General features: G+C 35.7%; 1 protein-coding gene across 1 annotated transcript in view; it reads left to right on the plus strand.

The window, feature by feature from the left end:
• Positions 1-448: 448 nt before the first annotated feature.
• camk4 (calcium/calmodulin-dependent protein kinase IV) overlaps positions 449-23,092 on the plus strand; it is a 56,129-nt gene continuing 33,485 nt past the window's right edge. The window contains exons 1-5 of the mRNA XM_079871803.1: positions 449-555; positions 657-803; positions 21,937-22,015; positions 22,675-22,737; positions 22,998-23,080. Of these exons, the coding sequence (XP_079727929.1) occupies positions 694-803; positions 21,937-22,015; positions 22,675-22,737; positions 22,998-23,080 (335 nt within the window). The 5' untranslated portion in view covers positions 449-555; positions 657-693. The remainder of the gene's footprint in view (positions 556-656; positions 804-21,936; positions 22,016-22,674; positions 22,738-22,997; positions 23,081-23,092) is intronic.

Here is a 23,092-nt window from a genome sequence, read left to right on the forward strand (position 1 = left end):
TGGTTACCTCAGCGATCTGTTCGCGAGCGGATATTTAGCGCCCTCTTTTCATGTTTTTAGTTTCTGAAAACGTTGCTTCAAAAACGCAGTTGAAAATAAATGTAAAAAAAGAAAAAAGTCTGATTTGGGGTGAAATAACCATTTTTCATTTCATGCCAGACTTCATTAGATTCACCCAGCCTATGTAGCCTATTGAAATCTGCCAATTATTCATTATATAGACAGAAAGGTGTCGTTTGTTAATTAAAAAATTTAAAAAATTGGATGAAATCGATATATTTAAATCTGCCATAATGATATCTAACTTCAAAAAATATACCGGAGTAGTGTTATGTAATATGTGACGTCCATTGAATCCAGGTAAATATCTTGCTCTCTCACACACACACACACACACACACACACACACACCCACCCTCAGCGCCCTACATAGGCGACAGTAAGACCCAGTGGAAGCCGCGCGTGCCCCGTTCAGAGAGAGCGACATGACAACCGCGATCAACTGACGATACACATTCACGGCCACTCAGCGCACCTCACCAACACACATTACAGGTAATGGCAAACTCTTTCGAAAATCATGTATATAATTTGCCTCTCTAGATTGTGTGACCGCTTTTACCTCGCCATTTCTTGACGTTGTTGTTTCTGTACAGGTCGGCGCTGCGCTGATAGTGAACTAAAGCGCTGGAGATGCTGAAAGTGACAATGCCCGCCTCTAGAGCCGCTCCTGAATACTGGATCGATGGATCCAAGAAAGAGACGCTGGCGGACTTCTATGAGCTGGAGTCTGAATTGGGACGGTAAGTGGAAGTGCAGCAGTAGGCTAATGTGCAATTGAGTTTTGGGGGTGGATGTGGTGCATATTTGAAAATAAGCAGCTTTTCAAACCCTTATCAAAGACAACATTCATTGCTTGGACCCCTAACAAAATATAGGCTGCCATAATATATGTGTCGCGGTCGGCAGATGTTGGTTTATAGTTATTATGAACTTAAATTTCTAATAAATATTAGACTATTTTTTTGTTGTTGAATAGCCTATTTTATAGTAATTTTGTTTACACAATGTTGAATAGTTGAGCTTGACAAACGCAGTCAACACTAAAAATGTGTGTAAAATTTCTTGTTGCAATCAATGTATCTAATCTATATCTAATAGGTCACTCAAAGAATGTGGTATTTGTGTAGCCTTTTTACTGTAGCGTTCATGGAAATATAATTTGACCTAAATTTAGCTGTCATTTTGAAATATAGGCCTAGGCATTGATACACCTATAATGTTACTTTACAGGTATTGATGATACACTTCCTTGAATTAAATGTGAATGGCCTATTTGCTGATCTTTCTTGCAGTAATTTTGGTAATAGTGTTGAGCTTGACGATTACAGTCAACAATACAACATTTTGTAAAACTTGAGTTTTACATATAACATATTAGTTCTCACTCCAAAAAACGAGGGCTTTGTGTCTTTTGTTAACCAGGGTTTTAACCAAAATGTTGCTGTTTGCTGTCACTTGTAGTGGTCAACTGTTTGGAAATGTTGGTTTATAGGTATTTTATACTTTTTTTCTTCTTTTTTCCCCCTTGTATTAAAAAAAATATATATATAAATAAATGTAAATAATTTTGGTAACAGCATTGAGCCAGACCAATGTATTCAACACTAAAAGTTTTATAAACAATCGACTTAACTGCTTTAAAAAACCATCACCAATTTGGGACAATGGGACACAAATTTGTACCTTTTTCATGTAAAGTGCTACATTAAAAATTGTATTGCAAAATCCTGAATCTGAATCTAATTCTGCAGAAATATCATGTGTTTTATTGTCAGGCTTTATCGCTTCTCTTTATTTGTGTAGAGATCTGAATATTTAGGATATATGGATTTAACACAAATTCTCTTCTTTCTCAGGCAGGGCATTTATTGATCGTCATCATGAATTCATGTACACGAGGCAGACATTAGCAGTCCGTTGAAATGTTTCATTGAGACTCATGGGAAAAGTGACATCATTAGAAAAACGAATCATTAGTCTAAGACAGGAGTCATTAGTCTAGACTAAACCTGAGTGGTGTTTACATTGCCACCTATTCATTTGTCTCCAGGCAATAAATATAATAGGATAGGACATCCTCTAAGTACAAAGTGTTTCCAAGACACTGAGTCTGAAACATTTGGTGTCATTAAATCAGCAGAACTTCATAGTGTACTTTTTTATTTGGCAGGCAACATAGGACAAGATGCTTCCTTAACAACTATTGAAACCACTTACTTCCTTAACAACTATTCACCCAAAAATGAAAATTCTGTCTTCAATTACAAACCCTCATGCCGTTCCAAACCCATAACCACTTACTTCCTTAACAACTATTCACCCAAAAATGAAAATTCTGTCTTCAATTACTCACCCTCATGTCGTTCCAAACCCATAAGACTTTTGTTTATCTTCGAAACACAAATGAAGATATTTTAAATTTTCATTTACTTCCTTAACAACTATTCACCCAAAAATGAAAATTCGGTCTTCAATTACTCACCCTTATGTCGTTCCAAACCCATAAGACTTTTGTTTATCTTCGAAACACAAATGAAGATATTTTTCATTTTCATTTTCGTGTGTTACGCAGCATGTTTGAGCTTCCGTGAGAACCAATGAGGTTCATTATTGTGTTACGCAGCACGTTTAGGCTTCCGCAAGAGGTGTGTTCTCGTGTGCCAAACAGGTTCGGTTGAGCTTCTGTGTATGTTCGCTGATCAATGTTTAAATTTTAAATGTGAATAAAAGCCTACATTCAATCTGTTAATCATATAAAGCGACCAAGTCTCTTAAGACAATTTGGACTAAACCGCTAAATTCATGTGGATTAGTTTTACGATCTCTTTATGAACTTTTTGAAGCATTGCGTAGCTGCCAACGGAGGGACATAAAGCTCTCAGATTTCATCAAAAATCTCCATTTGTGTTCCAAAGATGAAAAAAGTCTTACAGGTTTGGAACAACATGAAAGTGAGTAATTGATGACAGAATTTTCATTTTTGGGTGAACTAACCCTTTAAATATTTTCATTTAAGTATTATTCATTTATGTTTATTTATATATTTAGTAAAAACTATTTGAAAAGTGTTACTCTTGTTACTTCCATATTCATGTACCATGGTACACATAATATTGCCATTTAAACCTGTTTGCAAAAAAAGTACCATGCATGATTTTACCATGATTTTTGGACACCATGCTAATATTATTGTTTTTATTTCTAAGACACATCTAAAAAAAAACAATAATATTTGCATGTTGTCCAAAAATCATGAATCATACATGGTACTTTTTTGCGAACAGGTTTAAATAGCAATGTCATTATGAATAGGATACCATAGTATTTAGAATTTTTCTGATTTTTTAAATATCAGAAATGTAACATTATTTGTTTGTGCTGAACCCAAATTGCCTTGGATAATCAGATTGTGGTGTTTCAGCCTCTCTGGACTGGGCACAGCAGTGCGTAGGAGGGGGAACATTCATCGATCTTTGACGGGTTGGCAAATGAATTGTTGCCGAATGCCCATAAATTGTATTTCTCTATGTAACAATGGCTGCTCCACACACCATACTACTAAATCAGCCAAGATGAGAGCTACAGTCTGTACTTTCTAGACACTTGGAGACCTGGGCCACAGTCCAAATGGAAATGGACGCTTAGTTCCTTTAAAGGAGCTTGAATACTGTAAGTGCCTTACTGGACAAATTGTATAGTAAAACAATATTCTTCCACTGAATGAAAATATGTATCCTACAAAAAAATGTAGCTTTTGCTTTGTTTTTCGGAACATAAAAATGGCATTTGGTGACAATTAATAAGGCCTAATTATAAAGCTATTGTGAGGTTTTATGGCAGATGCTGAACATTCGCAATCAAGGTGTCTAATTTGAGGAACGGAAACCCAGCGCATGAACGTATTATAGCACAACACCCGCATATGGAGCTGGTACAGCCTGCGGAAGCAAGACAAATGGATTTTGCCATCCGCTCAGCTGAGAGTGATGCTTATCTCCAGGCACTTAAAGATAAATTCAGTTAATGCAATTAATCTGGGAAGAAAAGAATCACATGCATCTGTGCTGACGGGGGTAATATATCTGTTAATGTGATTACTCACCGGACAGCGCTGAGGCACAACATTACAAATGATCCCAGATTTGTACATTTTCTGGAAAATATGTGAGTGGTTCTTGCCTGTGCAAAAAATCACTGGCAAGATGCTAGTGGTTTCCCAGGGATTGTTAGTAACATGGTAGTACCATGGTACTTTTTGGGACTTTTTGTATGTGTATTGCTATGATATTTTGTGTGTTTTTGGCAATTTCTGTGCGGTTGTTCGGGTGTTCTGGATGGTTGTTAGAGCGTTGCTAGAATATTATAGTTGGTTACTTACTGGTCTAAAGGGCCCACTCCAAATCTTTGTGATATTCTGGTCCCTACATTTGGGTCCCTCCATCCAAAAAAAATGTTTTTTCTGACTGCTAGGTGAAAACTGTATGTCTGATTTTAAACTATCATTCATTTTGCATAAATAGTTCTGCACTTGTGCCGAAGTTTAATAATTAGGGTTATGAGTTTGTTGAAATCGATAGCCCTAAGTATAAGCAATAGTGATGTTTGCCTTAAAGATATAGAACAGCTAAAACTGAAAATTTGGAACATGAATTTATTTTTTTAAAGAATGTTTTTAGTTTTTTGGTCTATATTGAAAGTCAGTGGGGTCGAAAACAAAAACATTGAACCATTGTTATTTTAGTATTATTTACATTCTATGACAGTTTTAATAGGAGGGTTCACGAAACGTGAAAATAGAGGCACCAGCCACCATAGTCACATGTTTGCCGGGAGCCAGAGCGCCTGACATCAAAGCAAATTTAAAAGTGCTGGCTAATGCTAATCGTAAATTCTGTAAGATTATTATTCACGTCGGCACTAATGATGTTCAACTTCGCCAGTCGGAGATCACTAAACTTAACGTTAAAGAGGTGTGTGAACTCGCAAGTACGATGTCAGGCACTGTAATTTGCTCTGGCCCCCTTCCTGTTCGCAGGAGTGATGAGATACTTAGCAGACTATCCTCACTCAATGGCTGGCTGTCTAAGTGGTGTCCGCAAAATAATATAGAATTCATAGACAATTGGAAAAGTTTTTGGGGCAGACCTGACCTGTTGAAAAGAGATGGTATTCATCCCTCCTGGGATGGTGCTGCTCTTCTCTCTAGTAATATGGTACATAGTCTTAGAGCTCAAACATGACAATCTGGGGCTCAGGTTAGGAAGCAGACAGACTGGCTAAACCGACCGTCTGCTAGCTGTCTCACGTCACTGAGGTCAGATAAATCCCGTCATCACATAGAGACTCTTTCACCTAGTTATCATCATATAGAGACTGTGTCTGTTTCCTGAATTAGGAAATACAAAAACTAATTTGATTGATATTCAACAAATAAAAAAAACAGATATAATACAGATGAACAAATGATAAAGCTCGGGTTGCTGAATATTCAATCCCTTACTTCAAAAGCACTTATTGCTAATGATATGATTACAGATTATAACCTAGATGTGCTGTGTTTGACAGAAACCTGGCTAAAATCAAACGATTACATTACTTTAAATGAGTCCACCCCGCAAGATTACTGTTATAAACATGAATCTCGTGAAAGGAAAAGGGGTGGTGTTGCTGTAATTTATACTAATATCTTCAGAATTACTAAGAAGTCTAGTTTCAAATATAATTCTTTTGAAGTGTCGGTGTTTAATGTAACACTATCTAGTGTAAATGATAAACCACGTTTGAGATTTGTGCTGGCTACTGTATACAGGCCACCAGGGCACCATACAGACTTTATCAAAGAATTAGCTGACTTTCTATCAGAGTTAGTATTGGCTGCAGATAAAGTCCTAATTGTTGGTGATTTTAATATACATGTGGATAACGAAAAAGATGCATTGGGATTGGCATTTAAAGACATTCTGAACTCTATTGGAGTTAGACAACACGTATCAGGACCTACTCATTGTCGTAATCATACTCTAGATCTAATATTATCATATGGAATCAATGTTGATGCCGTTGAAATTCTACAGCAGAGCGATGACATCTCAGATCATTATCTAGTCTTGTGTATACTTCTTTTAGCCAAGGCTGCAAAGGCAACTTCGTGTTACAAATATGTTAGACCTATCACTTCTGCCATTAAAGATTGCTTTATTAATAATCTTCCTGATCACTTTCATCATATCAGCATCCCAGATAGCTTAGAAGAACTCGATATGGCGACAGAAACCTTTAACTTTATCTTTTCCAGCACTTTAGACACAGTTGCTCCATTGGGAAATAGTCCAACGCCGTGGTACAACGAGCACACTCAGGCCCTTAAGAGAGCAGCCAGAAAAATGGAGCGCAACTGGAAGAAAAGAAAACTAGAGGTATTTTGCATTTCATGGAAAGAGAGCACGATTGCATACAGAGGGCCCTATCTTGCACTCAGCGCAATTGACTTTGTACACCGACGCATGTATCATTCCTATTTTGCACCCGCGCACAGCGGACTTTTCCCTCCACAGACGCACGTTGGTTAACTAAGAAATACACTTGCGCTCCCCGGGGCGGTTCAGCGCAGAGAGGAGGCGTGTTCTGGCGCAAACGTTCCCTCGTGCTATTTTGCAGGTTTTGAAAACAATTCCGCCACTGACTGAAAAAAAATAGTTTAAAGTCAGTGGCGCGTTGCGCATGTTATTCATATGCTATTTTAAGGGTGCATGCTTGGCCATAAACAATGTAGCGTGTGCACAACGTGCATACACTTTGATTCTCTCATCTACACAGAAGCAGCGGTTTTCATTTTTGCAAATCATACATTATTACGATAGATAGATAGATAGATAGATAGATAGATAGACAGTTTATTATAAAAGCATACATCTAGCTTACACATTTACCCAAATTATCATACGCCTGTTTAACCGAAGTTAATTTGGGTGTGTTTCTCCATCCCCAACGTCCCTGACGAGAACGTCGGTCTCCTCGGCTGTGAACTGCTCCTGGCGCGCCTGGCAAATCCGCCGTTATAATAGGAATCCTCTTTAGAACAAGCGAATGTGAGATGACGCTCTGATTGGTTTATTTTACGTTACGCCCAAACCACACCTATGAATAATGAAGCTACTTCAGACCAACCCATTTTAGATTTGCGTCGGGCGCAAGAGTCATTTATCCCGCCGATATAATAGCAACAGCGCCCAAGACCCGCCCACAAAGTTACTTGCGTTTTGCGCTTGATACTTGCGTTTCAGATCGTTAAAATAGGGCCCAGAGAGGCCTTAAAAGCTGCTAGATCTGCTTATTTTTCAACCCTATTTGAAGAAAATAAATAAAACCCTAGGTATTTATTTGAAACAGTGGCTAAACTAAATAAATAAAACTTCAAGCCCAGATGTTTCTAAGCAGCACAGCAGTAATGACTTTATGAACTTCTTTACTTACAAGATTGATAATATCAGGGAGAAAATTATAACTATGCAACTGTCTACTACAGTATTGCATCAGGCAGTGCATTGTAGTCCCCTTGAGGAAAAATTTGATTCATTCATTGCTATAGGAGAGGAAGAATTTACTAAACTTGTTAAATCATCTAAATCGACTATAATTAGACCCTATACCGACTAAGCTATTGAAAGAGATGCTTCCAGAGGTCATAGATCCTCTTCTTAATATCATTAATTCATCTTTGTCATTAGGATACCTACCAAAAACTTTTAAGCTGGCTATGATTAAACCGCTTGTTAAAAAAACGCAACTTGATCCTACAGAATTAGTCAATTACAGGCCGATCTCGAATATACCTTTTCTGTCAAAGATACTAGAAAAGGCAGTATCCTCACAATTATGTTCCTTTTTAGAAAGAAATTATATCTGCGAGGATTTTCAGTCAGAATTTAGACCGTACCATAGTACTGAGACAGCTCTCATTAGAGTCACAAATGATTTGCTCTTATCATCCGATCGTGGTTGTATCTCTCTATTAATGTTACTCGATCTTAGTGCTGCATTTGATACTATCGACCACAACATTCTTTTAAATAGACTCAGAAATTATGTTGCCATTAGTGGAATTGCATTAGCATGGTTTAAATCATACTCATCTGACCGTTATCAGTTTGTAGCAGTAAATTAAGAAATGTCTTATCGTTCAAAAGTTCAGTATGGCGTCCCACAAGGCTCAGTACTTGGACCGTTGCTGTTCACTCTGTACATGCTACCTTTATGAGATATCATTAGGAAGCATGGCATTAGTTTTCACTGTTATGCTGATGATACTCAGTTCTATATTTCTTCACGCCCTGACGAGATACCCCTTACCAATTCACAAAATTAACGGAATGCATAGCTGATATAAAAAACTGGATGACTAGTAATTTCCTACTACTTAATTCTAAAAAAACAGAGATTCTAATTATTGGACAAAAAACTTCCTCACATAATAGCCTAGAATACTGTCTAACACTTGATGGCTGCTCTGTCAAGTCTTTGTCGTCAGTTAGGAACCTGGGTGTGCCTCTTTGATACTAATCTATCATTTGAAAGTCACGTGTCTAGTATTTGTAAAACCGCATTTTTCCATCTTAAAAATATATCTAAATTACGTCATATGCTCTCAACGACAAATACGGAACAATTAGTTCATGCGTTCATGACATCAATGCTAGATTATTGTAATGCTATTATGGGTGGTTGCCCTGCACGCTTAATAAATAAACTACAGTTGGTCCAAAATGCAGCAGCTCGAGTTCTTACCAGAACCAGGAAGTATGACCATATTAGCCCTGTTCTGTCAACACTGCATCGGCTCCCTATTAAACATCATATACATTTTAAAATATTGCTGATTACTTACAAAGCACTAAATGGTTTAGCTCCCCAGTACTTGAGCGAGCTCTTAACGCATTATAGTCCTTCACGTCTATTGCGATCCCAAAATTCCGGCCAGTTGATAATACCTAGAATATCAAAATCGACTGCTGGCGGTAGATCCTTCTCCTATTTAGCACCAAAACTTTGGAACAGTCTTACTCTGGAAACTCGGGAAGCAGACACACTCTGTCAGTTCAAATCTAGACTAAAAACACATATCTTTGGCCTATGTGTATTATACACATAACACATTATAGACTTCTATAATTCAATGTTAGGCTGCATAGTTTAGGTCAGCCGGAACCGGGACCACTTCCCATAAATCCTGATGTACTTCTTACATCATAAGAAGGATGGCGTCTACGCTAATATTAGTCTCTCTATTTATCCAGTGGTTTACCCCAGTCCGCCAGATCCAGGCTGTATCCATATCTGATGAAGGACCTGCGCCTGGACACGACGACAACGCAGTCCTGAAGTGTCAACTAGGATCTCCCCTGTGAAGGCCTCCTTCCCTTCCCTTTACCTCTGTACAGATAAAACATTGTCGTTGTTCACGTAGCCATTTTGTGACTCTGCGGACGCGATAAATAATTCTGTATTATACATTTTTAAGGCCAGACAAGTATTTTGTTGAGGGTTGATTTGTAAAGAAAGACTACACGCCTGCACACATATATATTCAAACGAGCATACCTATGGACTGAACACGTGATGCAAATGTCAGTGTCAGTGTCAGTGTTTGCGCAGAGATAACTGATAATCATTTGCACCTTGGAACCTATTTCCGGGAGTGCATTCTCGAGCCACCAGGCACTGTTTTGTGCGGATGGGCGGCCGGAGCGTGTTGAGGGTTTTCTGTTTGAATGGTGTCGTGTTAGTGGCCCCTAAGTTAATAACTAATGATCTTCGCAACAGAAGTGAATCAATCAATCAAAACCAACTTTAGCTGGACAATAACTTTGTCCTAGAGCTGCTGTAAAGCCAAAACAATCTCTGTTACTGTAATTTCCTTTTATCACTGTAAAGCTGCTTTGAAACAATTCATATTGTAAAAAGCGCTATATAAATGAAGGTGACTTGACTTGACTATGTACTTTATCATTTGTATTAGTTTTTTTATTTATATTTCTATATAGCGCCTTGTATTATTTATTTTTTCACTTTTTGTTTTAGAAATCTAAGTTTCTTCAACTTATTTCAATTAGCTGAAATATATGAAATTAGCAGCATTTCTGATTTTCACGTTTCTTTTTTTTTTCAATTACCAAAAACTCCTTTTAGTTTAACAACACTGCATTGCAACGGTGAATGTGATTAAGTACAACATATTCTTGGATCAACATCTTTATTAATGCTGGAACAACATTCCAATCAGCCAATCAGATTTGAGGGACAAGTTTACAGTTAATGTCAAGTTTAGGCTTTCAACCAGGGTAGGTTCTTCTACATCATTTCCCTCTGATTTTAGGGATAAGTTATGAGTACGGTTAGGTTTAGGACTAGGAGTAGGAATAGGATTAGGGCTAAGTTTTCGGACACGAATGCATTGCAACCCATTGACTTGCAGTCATTTTATAGACAAAAAACACTGAGATAAATATCGTATTTTGTGTGCGGCAGAATAAAGAAATGCCATACGTCTGGAATGACATGAGGGTGAACTATTCCTAGTAATATTTGTGCTTTGGACTAAGATCTAAGCTGGATCTCAAGCAAAGAATGCCATGAATAGTGGTTTAAAGTAGTTCATACATTAGCATTATCAGCTCACTGTTGGCCATGGGCATAGATGCTGGACTCTTGTAAATGGGGCCAGATGCAAACCGCCCAGATCCTAAAGAAGGCAGAGCGAGCTGAATAATGAAGCCTACCACACTCCCTAGAGAGCTACTCTTCCTCCCTCTCACACTCACACTCACTCTCTCTCTCAGTCTCTGCTGTGATTATATAATGCTTGGAAAGTAGAAAACAGAAACAGGAGCAGCTTGTGTAACATACACTTCCACACTGACTCAGCTGTGCATTAAGTGCACAGGAAAGCAACTGTTAAGAATCCATGTGATGGATGTGGTTACAGTAAGAGAGCCACATTCATCCAAAACATTATTTACAGTTATACACTATGAGTACTACCGTTAGATCAATATTAAATTAGTAAACAATAGCCTATATATTATGATTGCAAACCTTTTGCTTGGGACTTGTTTGAAATTCACCTGTAGGCCATGATGCAACTGAATTTAGTGGACAAAATTGAGAAAATTGAGTCCTATTTAAGCAATAAGGTTCCAGTGGTTTTGCTATTGTAATATAGTCCTGGTTATGTGGTGTATTTTAGACTGACTGGAATGATGTATTGAACATAGGCACTATCCATTTTATAAATAAAAAAATTATCACATGCCTTTTTTAATTATGTTAGTTTTTTTTTATTAAATGTAATATCTTTATAATGTTAATACATTTTTTTTATAATGTATTTTTTTATGTTTATATCAATACTGTATGCTTTAACTTTAATTATTTTCCTTGAGGTTCACTTATAATGTTAGTGAGAAACTGTGCCTCTTTAGACTTAACGCCCAATGATTGGCTAATGTCAGAACATAAAACAGGTGTAAAAAGTCATAAAAATTGAAAATTGAAAAATTTAAAATTAAAATGAAGTATCTAGCCAAAACCTTAATTGAGCGAAAGTAAAAAAAAGTTACTTTAAATTGTACTAATTAAAAATAGAAGTAACCTAGGCTAGAAAAAATAAAAATGAGTGAGGAGTTTCTTTTTTAGCATTTCAAATTATTTTCTCCATGCGGTGTGAATGAATTGCATAAAATATTCTGTCATAACGCAGTAGTGCATATAGGTCAAAAACATCCATCTTGTGTATGTTTACATAGAACAACAAAGAACGAGGTAACAACCCGTAAATTTACATTTGAAAGTCTGACAAACTAAATTGCTCAAAATGGATTGATGTGGACTGTAGGCTTTATAAGTGATATAGAATTAAAACACAATATGGACTTCTAGTCCACTTTTAGTGATGTGAGTTCATTCCTTCTGTCTGCGACAATAATGAAATGTCTTTAAATTGTTTCATTTTGTGGCATTTTGCATCCATATTTTTATAGAATTTTTGAGAGCCTGATTACAAAAACAAAAGTCTCACCGTTAAAAGCCATGTCTCAATCAAACAATTATAATGTTCTCATTATAATTTTATGTAGCCTATATCCTTTTCAAAGTGATTCCAATCATATTTCAAGCAATTCAAAACCATCCTAGCGAACAGTGTGCATCTGAAGTGTCTCAGCTGAAGGAAATAATCTTTTATTTATCGGCTTTAATATATCGGCCAAATTCGGACCGCTAACGATAACATAAAAAATGAACATATATCCGCCGATACCAATATAGTGGCCGATATATTGTGCATCCCTAATAAAAAACATTTGAAAGTGTCCATCACTATTTTTTAATATCAATTCTCATAACTTGCTGATTTTATTGTAATTCACAATGTAGATGACAATTACATTGACTAAACGATTTTTATGTTAAACAATTAAGTAAAACCTAGTAAAAAGTCCAAATATTCTGATTAAATTGCACTTGAGTATAGTACAATTCCCCCCAAATAATACTTAATTATAGTAATCAAGTAGTTACTCAAGTATTGTACACTCCTGAAAATAAATAAATAAATAATTTTAAAATAAAAACAAAATAAAACACTAAAATTATTAAATATTTTCTTTGTTGACGTGCATATCATGGTCAAAGGGGTTTGGCTGATAAAAATAAGGTTGGGAATCCTTGACAAAAAGGTTTGAGAGGTAACTACACAATTAGTTTTGGCCCTATAATTTGAATTCGAAAGACAGGGGTACTACTTGTGAAACGAGAACTGTCTTGGGTACAATGGGATGTCCAGTCACCCAACTTCTGAAAAGTGTTATAGAGCTAGTTTTTCTCAGTCATACCATGACTATTTGCGTGTACATGTCTGAATCGCATGTGCGAATAGCACATGTTATTACATTTTGTAAATGATCTAAAATTTCAATCATGTCAGACACATAGACACATGGTGCTGTAGTGTGCTAGTCTGTGGATCAAGTAGCCCTGATAGAAATCAGGCTGTATCATCACCTCATACGTGTTTCATAATGATCTGCCATAACTGGTGGATGCAGTTGTTTTGCCCTGTGTACCTCCCAGTCACAATGTGATATTATTAACGTAATGAATATTGGTTGAGTTTGAGCCGTTAATAGTGATGGAGGTTTATGACGGGAAGGACTCCCATCTGCCGGCCTGTTATAGCTTTCAAAAGGAGTGTACTAGAGTTTATTCTTTCAACAGGCCATTTCATCTCATTTTTCCCAGAACAGGATGTGGAAGTTAAGGCTTGGTGGATTCTGAACTAGTCTCAGCCCGACTTGCCCATGGACAGTTTATAGACCATACTGTACACAAAAATAGCAAGAACTTTCTTAAAACTGCAAGCTCATATCTGACTGGCTGGCTTTTTGCAATTTCCTGAAGTCAGAGTGCACAAGTTTTTATACATCCACCTGAGAAACAGTGCGCATCACCACAGGTGTGATGAGCTGCTTTGACTTTAACCCTCTGAGGTCTGAGCTGTTTTCTGGGCCTGGAGGTGTTCTGACATGCTCTGACATTTCTGGTTATTTCTGTTACTTGTGACATTTTCATGGCTAAAGTCTGATTACACTGTATTCAGCACAAACTCTGCTACAATAATATATCAGCAGCATGTATATAAAAGTTTGTAGTTTTGAGATAATAACATTTATGCGTGGTTTGTGAAAAAAAAAAAAAAAATTGTCACTGAAATAAGCTCATGAAACCCATACTGATTATTTCTTCACAAGACTTTTGAAAATTGTATCACGTAGCCCAGAATATTTGCTTCAAAACTATGTGAAAATCATCCTGACTGCTCATTCAGAGAAGACAATATATTGATTTAAAAATTTTACGACGTGTTTTGTGTGAGAAAGCTCTATGCAAGAGGCGTGGACATCTCATTATTATGTAAGCTTTTCTCACCTGAGAAAGACAAAAGACACTCCCTAATGGCCCTATTAGGAGCTATCAGGCCCTGCCATTCTGAGCAACCTTGCACAAAGAATGAGGAGATTTAAAAAAGAATGGCTTTTTGATTGTTTTTAATGTATTTACAACACAACATAATGACAAAAAAACACATTATTTAACACACTGAACTAAAGACAGAGACTTGAACTGTCACACACCTTTGTGCCATTCCTGAAACATAGTAGGCTACATACCTTTCATTTCCATGGTGTTTGATTTTTCACTTTAGCATGTTCATGTATGGAGACTTATGTGAATGTTGAAGTCAGCAGGACTTATCAGTGGCATCTTGTTCCTCTAAAAACAACAACAACAACAAAACAGCTGTGAACATGCTGATATCAAGAGAAATGCTGCACAATTTGGGGAATATATTTTAGATTTTTCAGGTTAAAATAGCTTTTTAAAATGTACAGAATACACACACACATATATATATATTAGCCTACTTTTACCATGCTGTGTTTTATTAGAATATAAAAACATCCTCGTGTTGAACACGTAGGCTATACAAGCACTGAAAGGTTGCCTATCATTCTAGTTCACATTTCACATTTCATGTTTCTGTCTACATGTACATATATGACATTAGGCTTAGTTCATGTTTTTACTCCAAACTCATTTCATAACATACATTTTAATCTGGCACGACCAGTTTAACATGTCTTACCTTAAAAATCTTCTCATTTTCAAATCGCGTTCTTCTGAGGTAAATCCGAGGTAAATTCAAGGTAAACAGCACAGCACAGCACAGCTTACAGTTGTCCAAACCCGATGAAAGCAGAGAAGAGTAAGTTACGAAGTCTCTGCTTCTTTGTTTTGAGGTGATGAGGGCGTTTACAGGTCTGTGTTTCTCCGCATGGATCATTTGCATGTCAATCGCTCGTGCGCGCGTGGGTGTGGTCACATTATAGTTAATGAGGACGCGTTTGAGAAACTGTACATGCCGCTGCTTTCGTATGGATTACTTAAAAATAGAATATTTGTTTTTTATATAATTTACATACTTTAAAAATAGAGATTCCAAGCGTTGTATAGACATGCGTTTCAAGTCTGTGTGACAAACATTCGCTGAGTTACAGGTCATTTTCTGTCGCGTTTCAGAATGAGTTTCACATTGAGAGAGACGGCAGAACGCGCATCATGTTTATTTTCTTTGTTTTACGAAAAACACAACATTTTGTTTTTATTATGAGTGTACACAAATAAAAGAAGACATTTAACAGTTTTGAATGATGTACAATACAAGTATGTAAAATCAAAATCAACAGAGTAATTTGCACTGATATAAAAAAAAACGAGCAGATCACGCCGGCGTGATTGCCGACCTCAGGGGGTTAACATGAATAATTGGGCCTTCTTTAGTTAGTAGCAAGTAAATTAGATATATTTGACTTCATCTGTATATTCCACTTTAATCTCAGACTTTATATAATATAAGACTGATTTATGTGCCCCTAAACTGGTTTATGGTTACATGGTGGTCATACGGCTCTTGGGTGGTTCTTGGCCTGAATATACTGGAATGTGGACCAGACTTCATGCTGATAGTCATAAAAAAGCAGTACACTTTGGCATACTTTTAAAAGAGAGCTTATTATTAAAGTACTAATTACTAAAATAACACAATTTTAATTTACAATAGTAATTGCTTAAATAATTTACTGAACACGTTTTGAACACTTGATTGCATGTTAATTGCAATTCATAGTATATATTATAGTAGTAAGTATAGTATTAAATATTATAGTTTAAGTAAGTTTATATGAAAAGCAATGAGCTGAACTTTAGAGTGATTTTTTCAGCCACTTAAATAGGGCTTAAAGTCGCCTTAAAATTTAATTTTACAATTCGTATTTCTATATGTAATATTGTTGTGTTTATTACAAATGATTTATCTGTGCACTTCATTAATTTAAAAAAAAAATCATGTGTCCTTATATTCTTTAATCAAATATGTTATCCTTCCCTCCCCCCTCGAAACGACTTCTCTTCTCTTGCTGTCATGTGCTATGGCGCGTATTATATTGTTTATAATTAATGAAATTGTTTAAGTGTACTGCCGAATGCTCTGACAAGCATTGATGGTGAATTAAAATATACTTTAATGTCATTTCTGTTGAACGTGTATATCAAGTCCCCCTGCACTCAATAATTGTATCCCTTAAAACTCAGCTTTGATAATCAAAATGACATATTTAAACCTTTTTTCTTTTGAAAATAATTTATTTATGCCTTATAATAGCTTGAATGTAACTCTACACCCTTGCTTCATTTAGTATACGCGGATCCATGAATATGCAAATCAGTCCTCGCCTCCATTCACTCACACAAGCTCGGACTACCTGATCCAATCGCTCAACTGTAAACGCTACACAATGGCAAGTGGAAATATTGGTTTAAAAAAGCAAGAGCATCCTCAGTTGATAAATATCATATTGACGAAAACAGATGTGGTAAACACTCCAGTGCGTTTGCGTTTACTCTCTGGAAAAATTCAAATGTTTCTATTTGCTACGTGTTTTTAAAGCGGTGAGCAATGTAGCCAATCACAGACATGTATGTTGATCTCTTGAACGCAGTGGTCAATCAGGGGTGTTTAATGTAGTCAGATTCCACTCATTGGTCAAAACGCCTGAGTTTTTGTTCAGTGCTGTGTTTTGCACGCTTGTGAATCCTCTCATTCACAAAGTGTAGACACAATGTAAATAAGAGATTGATTGTGCAGTGTAGACAGCTTCACTGATTATAATGGAACTTACATGAGTGACAGCTTTTTAGTGATTATAAAGGGAGTGCTCTTTGCATGCTTTCTAGGCTATATATAATCCATTCAGAATTTCAATGAAAGTCGGCATGACATGAGCATGAGTATATAATGATAGAGTTTAAATTTTTGGGTGAACTATCCAAGAAATGATGAAGGAGAAAATACTGAGCAATGGTGTTGACTGATAAATTTGTACATGTTTTTTTCTTAAAGCATATTAAAAACATCACATAGACATATAAACAACATTAAAAACTTGATTTTCACCTCAGGGAGTCTTTAAATGTACACTGCATAATTGCTCTAGCAGTTAATAACTGTACACATCTTGTGGAAGAACATTATAGCTGGAGGTACTTGTTTATGTATATGAGCGTCCCGCTCGGTCTAATATAGTCGTTAGTTTAATAGTTTAATATAATAAAGCACGGTTTGGAAGATGGATTCATGTAGTCGCTCATTAATCATTATATACATTTTGTAAATTTTGAACAAAAAAAGGTTACACCATGTACCTTTAAAGATATTTGTACATTTGTAATGTAATTTAGCACATTTAAAATGTATTAACTTTAAATGCAATATTGAATAACACACTACAGTTAAAATTATAATCAAGTACTTTACATGTGCTTTAGTATGTTAGTCAGCACATCAAAATAAGTGTACTTAAACATGACAAAAGATTATTAAAACAATGATTTAAAAGTAAAGTCAAACTTTTAAAAGCACTAAACAAACTTCACTGGTGGTGGTTTTAGCTATAAGCTAATACTATAGTCAGTTGTCAGATGTTATTCTAGGATTTGTGCTAGTAGTGACCTTCACAAAATCCCTTTTTTTTTTAGTTGTAAGCTGCATTTTCTGAATTAGCTCTCACTCATGGACAATTCCTCTGTCAATCACCTTACAATGCAATGCCTCTAATTCCATGCAAATGCTTAATCAAACAATGCTAAATAGTCCAGTTGGGAGTTAATGAGATGGAAATCCCTGTAGCATCTCATTCCAAGGATTTAGTGCTACAATAGAATGAGGTTGACTTTATTAATAGAGACGGAGTGACTTATCAGTGGAGGATTTCTTAAAATCTCAACTAAAAATGTATTGTTTGATAAATATAAGATGATTCTGCATGAATTTGAAACTAATTGTGCTCTGAGATTTTTAACCTTGGAATAATCCTGGATTATCTTGTTCTATTGATGCTGTGTTCAGTAAAAGTCAACAACATATTTTGACCCTATACAATTTAAAAAAAAAAAAAAAAAAAAAAAACACATTCTTGTCTTGCATGCCCATCAACCTGTGAGCCAGGGATCCTCATTAATATAGATCCGTCTGTCAGGTCATTTTATTAAAGTTTAATGATTAAATAAACCAAAGTATTATAAGTTCCAATCACAGGTTAAAGATTAGAGACTTGAAAGTATTGGTACTATGTCAAAATTGTACACATTTAGAACTATTACACTATTTTCCTAAAATAGACACATTTTTTTTAGACAAATATGTACTTAAGGTCATAAAAAAAGATCCCACATTTAATTATTTTCAAGTGTTTTAAACTAAAAACGGACATTTGTAAACTTCACAAATTAAAATGTTCAATCTTCCACCTGTACATCAACTTAAATCAAGTTTACCCAAAAATGAAAATTCTGGCATCATTGAATCACCCTCATGTTCTTTCAAACCTATTGGAAATTATTGTTCATCTTTGAAACACAAAGCAATTTTAATGAAATCTAAGATTTCTGTCCCTCCATTGAAAGTCCATTATACCAAACTTTGATATGTCAAAAAGTTAAAAGAGATCATAAAATAAATCCATATCAACTGAAACTAATACATAATCCAAATGGATTAGATTACAATAAATTCAAGTTATTTTTATTTTTTTGTTTATCTTTATTACATGCATTATGTAATTATTTATTTTAATTACTTAACTATTTAATTTTAATTATTGAAATAGAAATTATAATAATAATAAAATGTACTGCCCCTAAAAAGAGAGTAAATGATGAGAGAATTAAATATTTTGGGTGAACTATTCCTTTAATGGCAATTTTCAATGCCCTGACTATGTAAGGCTCTAGGACCATTTTAAATATTAATCCGAATTATAAACTGATACTTGTAACCTGAAATTGTTAGAATTGTCAAATAATTCTGATAGTAAAATTGGCTTTTTTTCCCTTTGCAAATGCATATGAATTAGCATTCCATTTACCTAGTACATACAATGTATAGGCTAGTATCAAAGTATAATTACTCAAGTACTTTAAGCCCCTGCTAAGGATCCAGAGAGAATCTAAACAGGGTTTTCTATGAACACAGTTGGTAGGTATGGATTCTTTCAAATGTGGTTATATAACCAACTGCAAACAATATTTTTGGGACCTGGGGATTATGTGGAGCAGATTGGAGCCGTAAGCCGGTTGCTACACTCGCCTGATGTCTATTCACATGTACAGTCAGTGGGAGGGTACGGTCAGCATAGAGAGAGCGAGGCAGGGGATCTATAGCTGTGTGGATCTGGCACCGGTCTCCTAATGAGTACCCAGATGCTAGTTCTCGGACACTGAGGTGGCCTCACCGCTTTAATTGCATTAGCCAAGCTGTCCACCCAAATTTCATTTATTTGCACACTGGACACTTTCCAGCTGAGATGCTTGTTTGTAACTGCTGGCTGATTCTTGCCTCCAACATATTGTGCTGGTCCTGTGCCAGCAAAATACCGTAGTAAGAGATCTGATTATGAAGATATTAAGAGATTGAAAGCTCACAAAGCTAAACAACAACTAGATGTTTATGTCTATTTTTTGCGCATTGCTATGAAGCTACTAAGGTGTTGTGGATGCTCGCCAGGGCATTACTGCACATTTTCTAGGATGATCTAGGTGTGTTTCTGAGTGGTTGTTAAGCTATTGTATTCTGGCATAGGTTAAAAGAACCTACTCCCTCTAACAAGATTAAACTTTTTTTTTTACTCATTTTTATGTACCATGTGAGCAACCGACCAAGTTTACTATATCAGAAAAGCCATAAATATGTTGCTGCTTAGGTGTCGCAAATGTCAAAATGTATTAGTTTACTAATCATGCTCTATAACAAAAGTGTTTTGAGGTCATAACATACAGTAGTACTGTGCAGGGAATCACACAAAATAATTTTTTATTAATAAAACCTGCCCCTGTAATCATAATTTTTTGTAAAAAAGGACTGTAAGTTGTTGGTGTTTTACCTCCACTAGTGTTCGTTTTAGGCTAAATTATGTATATTTTTTGTAAGTTTTGCAAAAATGTTGGTAGAGGCACATTGTTCCAATGTTTTTCCTATGTCAGTTTATAGTATTTGTTAATCCATTGCTAAGGGGTGTTATGAATGGTTGCTAAAGTGTTCTAAGTGGTTGCTAGGGTGTTACTATGCAGTTTCTTACCAAGTCAAAAGAGCCCATCTCCAATTCCCTTTGATGATAGCCATAGCACAAGTGACACAGTACAAGTTACATACCTATGTTTAACAGAATTAATAAACATGGCAAATATCACGTTAGATCACAATTCCAAAAAAGGATGGGAGTGGAAAGTTCTGTGCCTGATCTACTGATGAAGAAGTGTTCAAAATAAAGAACACAGATGCAGTCGGATCATTTCCATGACCAACGCATCTACCGCAAACCTTAATAAATCACTTATTGTGTGATTCATTTAAATACTCTCCTCCCATAAATTTTGCATCTGAAAGGGAAACTCCTTCAAATGCAAATGCAATAAAGTCAGCTGTAAAAATAACCCTGTCTACACATTTTCAGCGCAAATTTTTCACTGCGTGTCTTTAGTAAATCCTGACAGTCATTATTTAACGCCAAAAGAGGGTTTGCATTGGCACAAGCTGTTAGTAAATCTGGCCCTTAGTCTAATCATGAACCATATGCTTAATACTAAGAATGAGCAATAGTAATACTTGCCTTAGCAAACACTTCTATATGTGTGCCATAGTTATCAGTTGCTAAATGGCTCACTTAAAGAGCTTGAAAGATGTATTCCTTTGTGTTTTTGTACAAAGTTGTATTATTAATGGTACTGCCCCAGATGACAAGCTGTTGTACAAGGTACAATTTTTGCAAATCAAAATGTATGGCACTACAAGGAGTAAGATTGTATACAGTAGGTTTTCTGATTAGGGGACGAGGTTAGAATTTAAAATATATAAAAAATATAAATATTAATTTCAAAAGTGGTGGTATTAATTTTAAACTTAATATTGTCATTTTTGACAGTGGGGATGGCAAATTATTGTTTACAATACATGTTCATCCACCTAAAATAGTAGTCCCAGATGCACATTTTTGTATGGAAGAAACACCTTCAATGCTTTAATAAAAATATGATCTGATATTTGAGAGTTATTTTGCTGTACATGTAAACACACACAATGTGTCTGATACCAGACAGCTGCTTAACATGTTTTAAACCTGAAAGATTTGTTTAATTTTCAGTTTATATATGTCTCTCAGCATACAATAAAGTAAAAAAAAATGTGTCAGTTATGATTTTTTTTTTTTTTACAGAAATTAATACTTTTATTCAACAAGGATGCATTCAATTAATGCATCAAGACTTTTACACTGATATAAATTATTTCGACCTTAAAAGTGCTGGTCTAAAGGCTACTCATTAAAGAATCCTGAACAAATGTAACATGGTTTCCAAAAAAAAAAAAGTGTTTTCATCATTGATAATAATAATGTGTAAATGTTTCTTGAGCACCAAATCAGCAATCAGCAAATAATTTCTGAAGGATCACGTGACACTGAAAACTAGTAATGACTGCAAAAAATTCAGCGTTGCCATCACAGACATAAATACATTTTTAATAATATTTCACATTACCACAGTTTTTACTGTTTAAATGCAGCTTTGGTGGGTATAAAAGACTTCAAAAACATTTTAAAATCCTACTGACCCCAAATATTTGAACGGCATTTTATAGTGGTAAATATTAATGTATGGGATACAACTGAATTTTCGTTTCAAAGAGTCATTTGCTATTTTTCTCTCTTGCAGGGGAGCCACATCAGTGGTGTTCCGATGCCATCAGAAAGGCACCCAGAAGCAATATGCTGTGAAAATGTTGAAAAAAACAGTAAGTGCACTGACAGATTTCACTCCACATGTTACCATGCTTTGTTCTCTTGCCTTTGTTCTGCCACGTATAGCCAAGGAGTTTCTAGTCAGGACTTCCTAAGATCTTAAAGACCTCACCGCTGTTGTCTTCCATTTCTCTACATCACTCTGATGCATGATGGGTAAAAATTGCTGTCAGCCAGTGTTGTTGTCAGAGCTGTACTCCACATACCTTGACATTTGTAACATACCATCATTTGTGCTTTCTTGCGTCTGTGTAGGGAATACTGATGCTATCTTAAGCCTCTCTGATGCATGTAATTATATTATGATGCTATATATAAGGTGTTATGGCATTGCATTAAGTTGCTGCATAAATGTAGTGTCAAGTTACAGTAAGAACTAGGCCTACTAACATAATTGAAATGGAAAGAATAGAACACGTATAAGAATATGAAAAATACAAGTTTTTTATGACAAGAGGGTGAGTAAATGATGACAGAATATTTTATTCCCTTTAAATGTGGAAAATTGTTTGATTTACTCTTTGATTTTTGATTTTTTTTTTCTCTCTGCACTGAGCTGATGTTGCTATTAAACTTCACCTGATTGTAATGGCTTCATAATTGTCCACCTTTTTCACTTTGTACTCAGACAATATCTTGGTTGTTCTTGCAGGTTGACAAGAAGATTGTACGAACGGAGATAGGTGTATTATTGCGCCTCTCTCATCCAAATATAGTAAGTCAAAAGGGGAAAAAATCCAGGGCCTTGTCTACTTGTGTCCTATGGTGGTTACACAGCCTAAAATATGCATAAATATACAAGAACACTCGCTTAGATGTCTCTGCAGTGCTGTCTCTGTTTGATTTAGTAAGGTCTGATTATGCAAATGTTAGTCAGACATTATAGCTACCGTAGACTATCAATAATTAATCATTTGATGTTTTTGAATTCCTCCAGTGAAACGTTCTCTCTTTTTTCATTCCATTTTCTGTCAGATCAAACTGAAGGAGATCTTTGAGACCCCTGCGGAGATTAGTCTCGTGTTAGAACTTGTTACCGGCGGAGAATTATTTGACAGGTCAGTTCACCA

The sequence above is a fragment of the Squalius cephalus genome (assembly GCF_949319135.1).
Source record: "Squalius cephalus genome assembly, chromosome: 5".
Taxonomy (NCBI): Eukaryota; Metazoa; Chordata; class Actinopteri; order Cypriniformes; family Leuciscidae; genus Squalius; species Squalius cephalus.